The sequence below is a fragment of the Botryllus schlosseri genome, chromosome 16, assembly GCF_051294905.1.
Source record: "Botryllus schlosseri isolate E-star chromosome 16, Bs_hap1, whole genome shotgun sequence".
Classification (NCBI taxonomy): domain Eukaryota; kingdom Metazoa; phylum Chordata; class Ascidiacea; order Stolidobranchia; family Styelidae; genus Botryllus; species Botryllus schlosseri.
In genome coordinates this window covers 7,910,185-7,925,925 of record NC_137251.1, presented here as the reverse complement: position 1 = coordinate 7,925,925, position 15,741 = coordinate 7,910,185, and the positions used below count along the sequence as shown (strand labels likewise).

Here is a 15,741-nt window from a genome sequence, read left to right as displayed (position 1 = left end):
TCACATGTCAAACGGTAACGAGTAATCCGTTTGTATAGGCTGTGTGCCAGATCAAATTGGGATTTGAAATTTCCCAATCTACAGTCGTTGAACATCCTCGTAAGGTATTGTGAAATTCGCCAATGTAAATATTAATATATCATAATGGTAGCAGAGAGGATATACGCTTGCTACAATTTGATACCCAGTTAGGATATGATGTTGCAATACCACCTACCCTGCACATGACCACGCTCGCGCAGCGAAGATCCAAAGAATGCCTTTATTTGTATGAACACACGAGGACAGCTTTATAAATATCGAAACAGAAATTACTGAATGGTCTGTAATGTTTAACCATTGTGCGATTGTTGCCGCTAATTGGTTCACGCACGGGTGAATGGCACACGGGGAAAGTTATCACTGTCGTGGAACCTCATCATGCGCAATTACCTGAACAGCAATTCCTGCACCATGTTTCAGAATCAGTGCAGAAGTCAAAATACGTTTCTGTGTGAGGTTCTTTTGAAACGAGGCAAGAGAAGTTCAAAAACATTTGTAAGACAATTCGAATAGGTCTGCAATATGCACTCGTGAAGACCATTTTGCAAAGTAATGTTCACGTTCATGTTTTTTGTAGAGAAGACTGATGTTCGAACGTATCGGTGGATATTACCATGAGGGCGTAAATAATAGTGGCGATATCTTGCCCTGTCCAGAACTCGCGTTATGTAAAAAATAAACTGATCAAGCAATTTGAATTATACAATCATTCTGTGCAGTAGTCACAAAGTCACGATATAAAGCGGTTGTTGTATTCTCTAGTGACTGCAACTGCAACCATTCCTCAGTGTACCGGTAGCTAATAGCTATCAGCTATCATGCTTATCACCATTCACCAACCTAACGAAGCTCTAGAGATTCGAGATTCGAGAATTTCTGCCGAGTCTAGCCCGGTCTGTTGATGATAAGAATGCGTCGCCATGACGCGCCGAAAACGAGAGCGCTTTGGTATCGATTGCGCATCGTGTGCGCAACGTACGTCTCTCGGCGTCATTTTTTCCCTGTTGTATATAAGTGACAAGACAGCGTCTCGCCGATTAGTAAAGCGACAAACGCCAAGCCGAAACCAGGTTCAGGAGTACATACATTGAGATACATTTGATCAGTTTGGCTGGTATGATAGCCAGTGTTTTGTGAACATTAGCGCACCGTACAACAGCTGCATTCGAAATGGATTCCACCGATCACGTAAGCAATGGATCTAGAAGACGAAAAGTAGGATCCGTCATACCTCCGAACTTTAGCGAGCGATGCTGCAGGAATATATCCAACGTCTCTCAAAAAGGATTATCGAACTCTAGCTACAATAATACCACCACAGCTAAATGCTGCTCGCGGGCGAGCGCGGATAACCTTTATGCGAAAGAGAATATAACTGCACGCAAATCAATGGGACTTACGAGTTGCTCCCCGTCCCCAAAATGCGAACAACAGAAGCCTAAACCATCCGGAAGCTGGAAACCTACCCGCAAAACTCAACGTTCAATGTCTGCACATTCAGCGGCCACGCCGGGTCCAGACAGCGCAGTGTTGCGAGACCCACTGACGGAGAGAATCTACAAAAGGGGGAAGCTTTTGGGAAAGGTAAGCCTCGATTTTATAGCTGATGCCGACATGTGATCATTTCATTGCTCATAAATCATGGCAGTCTCGTAGGATGATCTGATGCATGTATGTTTGAAAGCTTATGGTTCGTGATGAGATTATAATCTTTAACTGTTGTTGCTAGCAACATTACCTGCGGCAAAAACCCATTCGACAGGCCCCGGTAATTTCGAACGCGCGATATTTGTCCTGATTGATCTTGTGGGTTAGCACAGCGCTGTGCAAATATTGCCTTTTGGCATTCCTGTCCCGCCTACGTTACGGGCGTGTACGTAACCACGCACCAAGTAAATAACGACGTAACGTGTGGTTTTTATTTGGAGACGTTGCCCGGACGCTTTTTTATTGCCTATTCCACCTGACGATTTCACGTCGTAAACGTTTCGTATCCTATTCAGGGCGGGTTTGCCAAAGTATATGAAGGCGTCGAAGTCAGCACCGGAAAAAAATACGCATTGAAAATCATCGACAAAACAAAGGTCTCGATGCCGTCTCAACGAGAAAAGGTCGATGCCGAAATAGATCTTCACGCCGCAGCTTCCGAATCGGACCACCCGAACGTCGCCAAGTTCGAGGGGACGTTTGAGAATTCTAAAATTATCTGCTTGGTTTTGGAATTGTGCTCGAAAAGGGTGAGTGAGGATTAGCCCCCTGTGATTGTTACGGAGTCTAAAATGAAATCGCTACCGTTACAGAGTTTGGCACAGTATCTTCGCCGAAAAGAATTTCTGCGCGAGGCAGAGGTCAGCGACATCATCTGGCAGATCGTCAGCGGATTGACGCACATCCACGGGTGCGGGCTCATCCACAGAGACCTCAAATTAGGCAATATTCTGCTATCGGACGACGATCGAATCAAAATCGCCGACTTCGGATTAGCCACGAGGACATCGTGGGGTAAGCGAAGGTAAGGAATCTCTCGTCTTGTAGATTTGGTCTCGGTGATCGCTAACTGACTTTTATCTCGCTAGGACAATATGCGGAACGCCGAACTTCATAGCTCCGGAAGTATTGAACCGACATGGACACGGGCCGGAAGCTGATTTATGGGCCGTTGGCTGCATACTGTTCACTCTCCTAGTCGGAAAACCGCCTTTTGACAGCAGTAGCATGAAAGTAAGCATCCAATCTATTTGCGATTGCCGGCATTGTTAAAATCGAGTTTGTGCTCATAAAACCGTCGTTTCTATTTTAGGACACCTACAAATGTATCTTGAAGAACAGCTACCAAATTCCGTCTTTCGTATCGGCCGAGGCATCTGATCTAATTCGTCAATTGCTACAATCCAAACCGCAAGCAAGGCCGACGTTAAACGAAGTCTTAAACCACTCCTTCTTCGATAAGGTAAATAATCTTATTTTGCTACTTCGTGCGGCATTTGCCCGGGATAATTTTAAAGCGACCGCCGATAGCATCAAGAAATTGGCGTTTACTGCAACGATTCCTCGAAATCATCGCGCTAATTGCGGTTACCGATATTCGCGAGTGACGCGCAATGAAAATATACTCTGTCGCCACTTTGCGCCTAAATTTAAACGGGCGATCGTTAATCGGCGGCTATTTCGTTCAGAACGAGACGGCCTCTCGATTTCCCGGAGTCGAAGAGCTAGAGAGAGAACACCCGCACCGAGAGATCGTATCAGCGCCTGTGATTCCTCTACGCAGAAGGTCCGCTCTCCCGCAACTGAAAATGCAAGGACAGTTGTCGGCTAGCGGGTCTTACGCGACGCAAAGCTGCCAGCTGCGACACGGCAACTGTCTGTCCGACCCGTGCTTGGTCACATCTTCTGCTAAGTTCAACGAAAGCCAACAATCATCCGCGTCCAATCCGTCAGTTGACAAACGACAAGCCGAATCTGCCGCGGCGCAACGCGTGCCATCCCTGGACACTGAATCATCCGTCGCTCAAACGCAAGCCGATCAATCGCATTTGAACACTGTCGACCACGCCGAAGAAACTCGGGTGGAGGAGAATAATAACCAATCTGGAAAATTGGAAAATGCCCCGGAAATTCCGAAGAAGCATCATAAAATGAGCCCGATGAAACTGATCGCTAGCAAACTGCAAAAAATGAAGATCCCTTCGCCGAGAAGATGCATAAAAGCGACCGCGCCGAAGACGAAAACGGTTCCGGAGACCGTCCAAGGTAATAATACATTTTAACGATGTTTTAAAATGCTTTTCTTGTAAGCGTTAGATCATATCACTCGTTGCCAAATAGTTATACTTGCGTGGCTTGAACTGTATATTTTTCTATGCCAAGAGTTTTTATCTCAAGAATGTAACACTTTTATTTAACGTTCTCTCTCTCTTCAGCGCCTGCAATCACGCCAGCTAACCCGAACGGATGTATGACGGTCCGTAATACGTGGATTGCAAAATGGGTTGATTACTCTAACAAATACGGGTTCGGGTATCAGCTCGCGACTGGCGATATCGGCGTTCTCTTCAATGACGGCTCACACATCATGCTTCTCAGAGATGGGAGGTAAATATCAACAGCACCAAAACAGATGTTCAATGTTTCAAATATCTAAACCGGTTTCTTATCGATTTACAGCACCGTCGAGTTGCTAGAAGCCGATTGGAAAACTCCGGAAGACGCAAAAGTATTTTCCATTAGTTCCCCGCCGTCCGGTTGTTTACGTACTGTCAACATCTTGAGGCTGTTCATAAACTATATGGACCAGAACCTGGAGGCCCAATCCAACGCGTCTGATTCGACGACGCAGTTTCAATCCACCGTGAGGATGCTGACGTGGAGCAGGACGAACAATCACGTCGTGATGTACCTCTCGAACGGCACGCTCCAAGTCAACTTCAGCGACGACCATTCCAAAGTAAACGTGTCGAACATTCACAACAAGTCTTCAATGATCGTGTCCTACGTCGGCAAGGTGTGTATGTTGTTTCTGTAATGATTGCATCGCGTATAAGCAGAAAGTAGCCAACTGTAAGTAGTACAATACCTGTAAATTTTCTTTTTCCAATCTTTGAGGTGTATTTTCTAATACAGCCATTAAAATGAAGGTTGATTTTATCTATCACCATTGGGCTGTACTTCAATTTCCCCATTAAGGTGTTACGGTCGATTGACTGTCCGCATTCCACGTGGTCCTTGGAGGATATGTATCATAATTCATGACGCCGTTGGCATATGTGTGACCTTTCGCTCATTTTTCAGAAAAAAGAAACATCTGTTTTCACCGGAAGCGAGATTTTGAACATAAAAAGCGAAGAACTTCGATTGCGACTTCGCCAGGTTCACGAAGAATTCCACTACCTTTTCGGGGAGCTGGAATGCGTCTCGCACCCGTTTTGTAACATCTTCCAAGACTCTTCCGACGTGGAACTGTGTCTCGAATATCCAGACACCCGCGTCAACATGGTTGCCGTGCAGTAGCCGAGCTAATATTTTGTTTGTAAAAGTGATGACTCCACGATCCGAATATGTATCCTTTTGTGTACATCGATCGTCGGGCCACCGCAACGACAGAGCATGTCATCATCTCTGGAACGCAATTAACTTATTATTAACGGAGTCATTCTCGAGGGGGTTTGAGATAGTGTGGGAAATAATACAAACTACTCACTTCGCCATGCTTTCCATCCCCTTTTCCATTGTGACTCACGAATCCGCCAATCGATTGTACTTATTGATGATTCAACTTGATTTAGCTAACCTATGAATAATGAAGACCGAAATGGGATTGGACACCCTTTGCCGACTCATTTGACTGTATGTAGCGCCGTAATAAGAACTATTTATTTCGTCATGGTACACGCACGGTTTGACGCTACCACCTGCAAAACATTGCTCTCTACTTTCTGTAGTTAATACACCTTCCATTCTTTTCCAGGTTCAATGATATATTCTCTATTTATTGTCTTGGTTTGTGCTCGCGATTTTCTGCCTCGTTTAAATTATATATTTTCTGTCGTTTATTTATGTTCAAAGCTGCTTCTTTCTTGGTATTTCAAAGTGATCATTTTATACTGTACGCTTCCGTCCGTTTTCAACTTATTTATTTCACCGAAGATTGCCAAATGTCCGGTAGCGAACTTGTGTCGAAGTTCGTGAAAATAAAAAAGTGATTTTCTCACGAAGAAACGGGTTCGTGATTGTTGAGCTAGATTAGCGACGACGCGCAAAGGTGAGGTCGTCGACGTAATACGCAACCGTTATTCACCAGGTCGACTGCGAGAGTTCTCACGGCGGGTCGTTTCTCGTATGCTTCACTCGGAAGCTATCCGTGGTCGTGGAATTTCGATTTGCTTCACGCAAATATCGGTGTAAACGTATCCCGACCGGTGTCGTCTAGAGAGGAAATATGTGCGCTCGGTTCGCATGCATTCGTATTCTAATTGTAGGAGATTTTGCGAGAGGATTACTTGAATAACCAAGCATTTTCAAGAATGTTATGCGGTCGCAATTGGACAATCTTCAACACACGGTTAGTATTCTAGGCACCGATGGATTGCATAATCGCACAATGCATCCATAGGTTATTGAAATTACGATCCCTCTCAGATTATCTTTCACTCTGTCGAGGTGTTGGTGTCGTGTCTCGGTGCGCAAGGAAAACTTCAGTGACGCAATCACGCAAGTGACAACGCCAACAATTAAAGTTGAAATTAGTTGAAATCCTATGAATTCTGAAAAAAGCCCTCCTCCAATCTCCAGCTAACCCATAACTATCTTATCAACTGTCAGATATGATGAGCGCAACTGAAGTCGATGTTTCGAAATTTCACCAAATAGGGACCAGAACTGTGGAACCAATCCCCGATTGATTGGAATTTCACAATAATATGGCGGTAAGGCGCCGACCCACCTTATTCTCATTCCATCGTCAGAACGACGTTGCTGAAATTTGAATGATTTGGGAGTTGTGGTAATCTTTGGTAGTCGTGAGAGGAATATCGTGTCATACGCGACGTCAGGGATGGACTGGATGGTTCACATCATGAATGCTCTTTTGACGCCCATGACATTGGTATTTAGCTGGGCATGAGCATTGAGCAGTTGAGCACGAGTTATAAATTGTTCTGGCGCATAAATCACTGCTTCACAAGACAATGGACACAGCTGAAACCTCGTTGTTATATAATCGTGAGTTGGGATGTGCAAAAGGTGGATGGCTGAAAAAGCACTCGCGTATACGGCACTGAGGCCTATATTCTCCATGTCAAAAGTTATTAAATGGATAGACGAACTTGACGCGAAAACGTGCAAACGATGGCTTTGCCCATTTGAGAGCAGCTCTGATAATATCAAACCCCATCGTTCCGAAAATGCTAGCGCCGAAAATGTGCTGTTGTATCTCAAATATAACTTGGTAAAATAACGTGAAATACGGACCAAAATTCAGTGTATATAGCTGCAATTGACTAGGTATTCTGACGTAAGGGAAATCTACAGTTGTATGTGCAGTTGTATTGCCTGGAATACAGTTTCGGTTCGCATATGCCAGAGTAACCCTACGTTTAATAGGAAAGTATGGCATATACCGGGCTCAGCACATGTTGGTTACATGCTATGCTACAATTGGGGATTTCTGGGCACCATAACCACTGACTGTACCCTCCTAAGATTATCCTGATGACGACATGATATTCAAAGTCTGACAAATATAGTACCAGGGTAAATAGAATATAGCTTCTATGTGTTTAAGTCATTACACTCTATCGTATAAACGAGACGACGATGTGTGTCAATGATGCAGTAATACATGGTCACTTAAGTTAGTATGTTAAAACGAATATAGCTGCTGAGTGCTGATTCGTAGCACAATATCGGGAGCTATTCGAATGTTAGCTAAGGATCATTAGAAATACAATATTAGAACGATTCGCATATGGTATGGAGTCATATTCATGTGATATATACCACACTTTCAAGTTTTTGTTTCTCGAGAGCAATCCCGTAGGGCAAAGAACAGAATTTAATATTTAAATAATTCCAAGGAATACCAAAAACATTTTTAAATTTAATTCTCAGCAGGTGATGATGTTGGCTGATGTGCATATATATACTATACATTTATACAACATATACACGCGCCGGGCAAACATCAAGAAGCGGAATTCCGACATGGCAGGGCTATGACGTAATCCCTAAGACTATATTTGCGGAGCTGCAAAACACAACTAGTCACATGACACTCTCTGTCGAGACAATGGCTCTTCATCTGGAGAGCGCAAAATACCCTCGCAAATGACGTATAGTGATCGCTTGATTGATCAAATAATTCTTCAAGATTCGAACCTATAGAGTGCCAGAGTTCCATATGAAGGAGTTTGTCACAATGACACATGAATATCGATATCTGCGCTGAGCAAATAGACACACATGTCGAGACATGATAGTCAATTAACAATTACTAAATATTTATATCATCTTTGACATCACTATCTCGTCTACAGATGTGTCATATTGGACTCTAACTCACTCATAATAGAAATATGCAGATTTTTATAGCACATCTCAAATATAGGTCCATGGAGATTGGTATTATTTTATGGCACTATTCTAGGTCAGAGCAGAAATGACAATTCATTTAGATGGTATACGACTATACGTTATGAAAACAATGAGATCACAAAAAACATAAAGACTGTGGTTCGAGGAGGGGAATGATATGAAAAATAAAAAGCCTTCATTTTAACGAAGACACCCGCTAATTTTCTTGAGCCAACAAGCGCGATCCACGGGAAATGCATTTATTGGTTGTATCAATTTCTTTGAAACCCGTGACTTCATTTGACCACACTTACGACTGTTGAACAGTCACAAAACCCATCAGTACGCCATGAAAGATAAGTATTAAGCAGCCCTCCATATAAGTTGAATTGCATTGTCAGGCGCGCATTTGGATCGAAACTGTATAATCCCTCAACCACTATTGTTGCTGCGTTATGCTGCTTTTGTAATTACGCGTTATCATCAGAAGGACAGATACGCTGATACGTAAATTTTCACATGTTGCATCGCAGTTTCGTTATTACAATATATACTCAATTCGTGGTTACATACAGATAGTCCGGGGCCTACAAGATAGTCCGGGGCCTACAATAACTGCACTGCACACACACAGACACAAACAAACATGATGGACCCCGAGCGCGTTGTTTATCTGTGATCAATCAGACCACTGCCAAATTCGTGAAGCGCATATGCATTATCGTTGTCGTACACATATTTAATTACCCGACACCGGATCAATATCAGGATTGTAAACATATCAAACTAGTTGACTCTTGACATCGGAGCAACTTGATCATCAATCATAATCGTTCAAAGTATCTGCAACAATCGATTAAATCAATTTTGACAAAGTATACGTGATTTGTGACGTTGTGAAACGTGCGGATATGATCATCACTACTGCATTTGCCCTTCATATAGACAAAAAGAGAATAATTCAATGAATCTGATAGCCAAAAAACGATGACAAAATAGTTCTTACATGAGTTAACGCTATGTTGTAATATCCTTATATACGTATGTGATGTGTAGGAATAAACATGCCACTTGTAGACAGGCGTGTCGAATTGATTGACATCTCTAACAGGTGAGATTTGCAAAGATAGCTGGCGTGGAATTTCAATTTTGCAACTTGATTGACGGAGGTTATTCAGAGCTCCATGTTTTTGTTGCGATATTTACATTCCCCATCCTCATAAGATAGGTGGTCTTGCGTTTACACCACGATACACTCCCCGTTTCGTAGTTATCAGAGTAAAGTTATCACCAGTGCAATGTAAATATTACGACCGCATTGCTATAGCTACCTATTGCTTATTGCCGGTGCGTTCGGGACTCTCTGTAATCTAAACAGCATTCGTTTCCAAAATTTTTAAAAGGTTATTGCCAGTATAAACAAAACGAAAGGAAAACTGAATTGATTTGATTGAATTCATGCATTTGACAAAAGACGAGAGGCTACAATGCATCTGTGTTACAGAACATTGGCGTCCCTAGCCTAGCCAGGATGAAAACTTAGGAGGGTCGGATCATAATTAACGGGTGATGGATTTTTTTAAATGACGTGGTAACATGGAACCAGATGTCACGATCGCATGTTTGACACAATCACATTCTCAATGTCTGATACATTGGTTCCAACAGCGTATAATTATTATAGTTACACCAAGTCTGAAAAGTATAATGCCTCTTTCCCCAACGATGTCCAAGTGAATATAAGTATCCAGGGTTGCATTGCATATGGATGAATTTCATATTTGGCATTATTTTATTTTGTACCCGATACACGTCAGATTTTTGAATTTTAATACATGCAATTTTGCTATGGCTTGGTCTTTGGTATACTACAAATATTTAAATTTTACACGCCCTACGTCCGCATCCACCGACAAATACTTCCGGCACTATATAGTGTGTAATTCACAGCCCAAGGGCTGGATTACGTATACGTAGACTGTTGAATGCCGATCAATGTATGCCTGGATTTCTTAACGGTACACGACTTACCCCTGATCACATCGATCGAAAAGGTTTACATTTCTGGCATTTATATGAGATGTAGCATTAAAGAGTATACAGTACGTAAATGGTTTAAGCACCGTCACGCTAATCCCTATAAATTATCCCATTTGACATATATGTGTGTATTTATCTATCTCTTGGATTGCAGTGTAGTTCTAAATTTAAAAAGTCGTGTCGTCATATTATTTAATGCGACTGTCGACTAATTGTTTTCTCAAGGATTTATGTTAGATATCTTAGCACTAAACGCGTGGTGTCAAGCTGACTTAGAGCACGGAGCTTTAAACATCGTGTCTAGTCTTGAATTAGCGACTTCCGATCCGTCCAACCTTGATAGATGGTAAACATCAAAGATGAAACGTGGCATATATACGTCTTTCTACGATAACTACATTGCACGGTGTTAGCGTTGCGTGTATACTGTATATGTTATTGTATATGACCTCATTTCGTGTTTTAAACTGTATGCAGTGAGCATTCTCGTTGCCCGTGGTGCAAAAGGCCGTCGGGCTACAAGGCCACACCAATAACAACGACAAAGTCAGTTAACTATACTTGATTTATACGCGGGGTATTAGTAGATTGAATATACACGTTAAATCATTGTTTTAGTTTTACTATAGTTCAAATAGAAGGAACTTGATAATATGAAGCGAGTATCTGCGTGTGACTCTCGAATAATATTCCATAAACTATATTCTATACGAAGCCAGTCTCATCCTACCACACAATGAGGAAGCACCATTTAGAGCAGGGGTCACCAACCTGGTGCCCGCGAGGACCAGATGAGTGGCCCGCGAGGGGCGATCCTGTTCTAAAAATAGATCGAATAGCAGCATTTGCCAATATTCGTCAGAAATATATAAATTGAGTGATTTAGCTATTGTTGTTTAAATCACACTATAACTTGTGACTTAGAAATGACAATACATATATATAAACCACTTAAAATGATGATATCAAATATACCCAATTACAATTAGTAATATACCAACATGTAGTAGAATAACAAGATATCGAAGACATATAACAGGCCAACGGAGTACTGCACATGCAGGCGATATGACGGCATGCCATCCACGGTCATCTTGAAAGGGTGGGGGGTTCTGTTATGGTAGCTCGTCGTACCGCACAATGCCAAAGTAGTAAACAACATTACTATCCGGTAGCAAATGGCGGTGACGTACTAGCAGATGCAGTATGTCCAATGTGTATTGCATCTTTTGACACAGCTTGTCTCTCTTACACTCAACGCAATTTATAGTACCATGTTTCTAACTTTCTGTAATCGATGCTGCTGTCAGGTATAATGAAATCTGTCATGTCTAAATGCTGCACAATTAGAGATTGAAATTGTACCACTGCAAAATCACCCCCACCTCAAAGCCCGCAAGGCTGCAGCAAACTTTTGGTGCCTTGTTGACACGGAAAAGTACAGTTTTGAATGCTCAATTGTCCAGTCTAACGTGTGACGAGATTTATTTCAAAATCTGAGCTGTTATATAATTTATATAAACACGGTGCGAAGTAATTCGTGATTTCTTAAAAAGTCTTAGTGGCTAGTTGGTTGAAATGAGATGTTTTGATTTAAAAGAACATCTTAGAAGTCTTACCGCTATGCGATACCTGCCCAATGCTATGAATACCAAAGCGGAAATTGTGTCTGATACGGGTAAACGGCGGGAGTAAATGGTAGCACACCGCTTCAATCAGTACCCAAAAGTAGCCCTTGGTTGCAAAAGGGTTGGTGACCCCTGATTTAGAGTCTAAATTAATTATCGCCGTTACAGCTAACGTTCAAAAACATGTAAACGTTTAGAAATATTTTTAACATTCACTATACTCAGACCTATTAAGGGGGGAAAGGATTTTGGAGTCTTAATTCTCGCTAATTCACGAAATGATTATAACAATATAACTCATATTGGCAAATGGTTGCACTTATATCGCAAATGACAGTATGGACATTGGACATGGACACTTAGAACACAAAACTTTCTCGAATTGGCTCACTATCATTGTATTTCTAATCGTCGATACAATATACATAGAAAATGGTACAAATGCTCGAGTTATCTTCTAAAGTTTTACAAATAATTTAGTGTGCTAAGAGCGAAGAGTGCGGAAGATTCGTACAATTATTTACGGTTAAAGATGATATCTCCACTTTCTATGTGTCAGGATCTGCGAAAGGATTTGAGAAAAGCGCGTAGGCTATGTATACAGAATGCTTTGGAAACCGATACAAAGATGCATACAGCAATGTAGTCAACTCGGCGATTCAAGTCAGGGTGAAACAATGCCCAACGTTGGTGTAAACATTGTATAACTTCTAATATATTTAATTGTTATAGGTTACGTATAGTCACATAAGCGGATTTATTGTGCAGACGTATAGGTAACTACTTATACTCTACTCGCACTGGATGGCACTGGCCATAAGTCATACTAAATTGATTTTTTAGTGAATACCATCTGTGATGCAGACATGAGAGAGTAAGAATTCATTGTCCGCATTTCCAGAATATAATCATCGGTCAGAAACACCTTGTATGAACACAAGTTATGCTCGCATGTCGCAGTATGACTATGAACATTGAAGTGAAGACTATAGGGTTGCATTCAAAACAAAAATCGATTTAAAACAAGCATGTTTAAAACATGTTCATTGTTTAAAACATGTTTTTTGTTGTTTAGCCATGAAGTCACGAATATTGAATTGTGTTGTCATGATGTTTTACATTGACAATTGAAGATGTAGGTTAATTACGGCTCCTTTGACGAAATAGGAGAGGCACATCGTTATGCAGCATTTTTTAAGGTCGGCGGTCATCATCATCAGAACACCCATTCCATATCGATATCTACGCGGTATGGCTGTTGAACGGACGACGATTTCGAGGGTTCCAACCATGCCTTGTCGTATACGTCCGTCGACTATATTGGACGCAAATCGTCCATGGGCGCATACCACATGTTTTTGGAAATTATGGCAAAATTGTACGACTTTTGATGAAGAAAAAACTTTCTTATTTGAAGGGCATTGTTTTAAAACATCATTTGTTTGAAATGCAACCCTAGTGAAGACCCAGTGACTGCACAGCTGCACACTGTCACACTTATGATACACCGTTCCAGAAAGCGAAACTTTGCAAATCAAAAATTCAGGCTCAATCAGGAGCTGGTGGCAAACTGCAGCGTTCCTATACTTATGTCGCCGTCTTGAAAACGTATGCGTGGGACTATATCGGCGCAGCTGCAAAGTTTGCTATTCTTCCCCTGTTATTCTAGGACATTGGCGATAAGACTCCGACAACAGATCCAATGCAATTATATAGGAGAAATGAACTGTCTGTTAAGAGCCTTGGGTAATGATTTGCCTTATGCGATCCAGTGTCAAGTATATAAAGCATAAAGTGTATAGATATAATCCATTAATAAAAGTAACAGTCCTAATCTTCAACATTTATTACTACACACACACTCACGCCCACACATTCGTGTGGTCTGTATAGATTTCTAAGTTGTGTCGATTATATTCTATTATTGTCTTACAATCCCCATTTCTGTATACAGTATACAAATCAATTGCAAGTTTAAAATATGTCACCTATATGGGCATACCACAGTGGAAAGTTATTTATCATCTTTTGAATGTATACGTTCAAGATATATGCGTCCTATAATTGTAAACCAACTTGAATATTTGTATATGACATCTTTCTCCCTGAAATATTGAAGTATATTTTAGGCTGATGGATAGTGTAAAACAGTAGGAAAATATTGATGCCGCAAGCGCGTCAAGAAATCATTATAAATATCATTATCGTCGAATCGACTCGATTGCTCTGGAAATCTCCCAATACGTCAGCACAATATTGACATTTATGTGGACAAGTTAAATTCTGTTTGCTAAAGCGGCTAATTCTCGGCAGAAGTAGACAATTTATTCGAAACTACATTGTCGAGCAGACACAATGAGTAATAATTGTATGTTAGCGCTTTTCCGATTTCGAATTCCATGCTAAAATGACGCCTGCAACAACCTGGACGTTGTTGTTTATTCAAAATGACGTCTTGAGAGCGCTGGGCATGATGAGATTACTTCTCAAATTCAAATGAGCTACACCGGCAAAAGTTCAAAATCTCATACCGCGAATTGAATAGGCCTACACAACAGATTCCCGTTTATGGTTGGCAGCATGTTATTTGATGGTCAGATGGCCACCACACCCACTCTAACTTTTACGCTTGGCAATATACGCAGGAAAGCTCCTAATGTCCCTTGTAGGTCTTTCTTTTGGCCCAACGTGTGAGTGACTGAGCCTATATGCTCAAAAGTCAACATGTACCCCACAAAGTCACGTCTTGATTGTGTCACAAATCCAAACATGACGAGGGAAGTGGGAAATTGCAGATAAAGATAGTCCCATATACTCATGCTCAGAAAAACAAACGTTTGATGGATAAAAAGTCCCCGTCGGCCATTTCGTAAATACCGAATCAACAGGATTGACAGATGACGTTAAACATACCCAAAATTGCTGTTATTGTAATAATTCCTATGGTACCCATCTTGACATATTTACCAAGTCGTTATTATACCGGCAGACCATAGTCTTCGATACATCGATGCCTATTTTTTGATATGGTTTGTGGTAATTGATTGAGTAACAAAAAAGCACATGGGAATAGTATATGAGTGGGGATATAAGTGGCCCACGGAATGGTCAGCATCTTTAACTGGTATGTGTATATATATATATATGCCAATGCCAAGATCAATTTGTTTTTCTCTGTAGCTATCGTCCTCAGATTCACCTGGGTCGTCATTCCACAGGACAATAACTTTGTACAGATGCATGTTATGTTAGGGCTGTTCAAAAAAACTTTTTTCCTGAATATTGCTGGCTACGTGATTAAATCGTCAGGATGCATGCCTCAAAAAACGAAGGACAGCAAATTTGAATTCATTCCAACCGGTACTAATTCAGTAACACTGAATCTAAATATTCTGCGACCAAACGATATCTTGGTTACAATAGAAGTGGTGATATACTCATGCAGATTGAAAGCAACTGTCATTATTTGGAGTGGATATATATCGTCATGTTAGCGAATTTCATTATTACTTTTTTCAATTGCTTCTCCATTAAGAAGAGCGTAAGTTGAGGAGATTTGCCACCATCTCAAGATCATAGACAGCGTAATATCGACTTTACAGCAAAATACTTTCAAATCCCACGTGCCGCACTTCAGCCCATGCTCCTGGCACTTCAGCGTTTCTGTGAGTAGATCAGGTGCGAAAAGCGTAATGGTCCGTCGCTACACGATGTCGCGACTGTGAAACATATGTCGCGCATGTAATGACTGATAGAATCATCGATACAGATTATAAAATTTACCTCAATGGGCAATTTGCTGATGAAATTACTTCATAATTACACGCTGTTAAACTATTACAAAGTAACGAAAAGTAAAAATAATCGCCCGTACCGAGATAATCTCCTATTATAATAGCGTCTCGAACCGCCAAACAGTAATTTGTCACCATCAAATAGATTCAGAAAGGAAGAGATATTA

General features: G+C 41.3%; 1 protein-coding gene across 1 annotated transcript; it reads left to right on the top strand.

Moving 5' to 3' along the window:
- The first annotated feature begins 1,065 nt into the window (after positions 1-1,065).
- Positions 1,066-5,760, top strand: LOC145458832 (serine/threonine-protein kinase PLK3-like). The gene is made up of 9 exons (XM_080337327.1): positions 1,066-1,626; positions 2,046-2,279; positions 2,343-2,554; positions 2,619-2,763; positions 2,843-2,992; positions 3,219-3,795; positions 3,966-4,137; positions 4,210-4,546; positions 4,834-5,760. The coding sequence occupies exons 1-9, from the start codon at positions 1,213-1,215 to the stop codon at positions 5,050-5,052; spliced, it is 2,460 nt and encodes an 819-aa protein (XP_080193453.1). The 5' UTR covers positions 1,066-1,212; the 3' UTR covers positions 5,053-5,760.
- The last annotated feature ends 9,981 nt before the right edge of the window (positions 5,761-15,741 follow it).

Excerpts from the sequence above, each read along its gene's own strand:
- LOC145458832 (XM_080337327.1), top strand. The coding sequence starts at position 1,213 with ATGGATTCCACCGATCACGTAAGCAATGGATCTAGAAGACGAAAAGTA. Across the intron at positions 2,280-2,342 it reads TGGAATTGTGCTCGAAAAGG|AGTTTGGCACAGTATCTTCG; the intron begins GTGAGTGAGGAT and ends CTACCGTTACAG. Across the intron at positions 2,555-2,618 it reads ACATCGTGGGGTAAGCGAAG|GACAATATGCGGAACGCCGA; the intron begins GTAAGGAATCTC and ends TTATCTCGCTAG.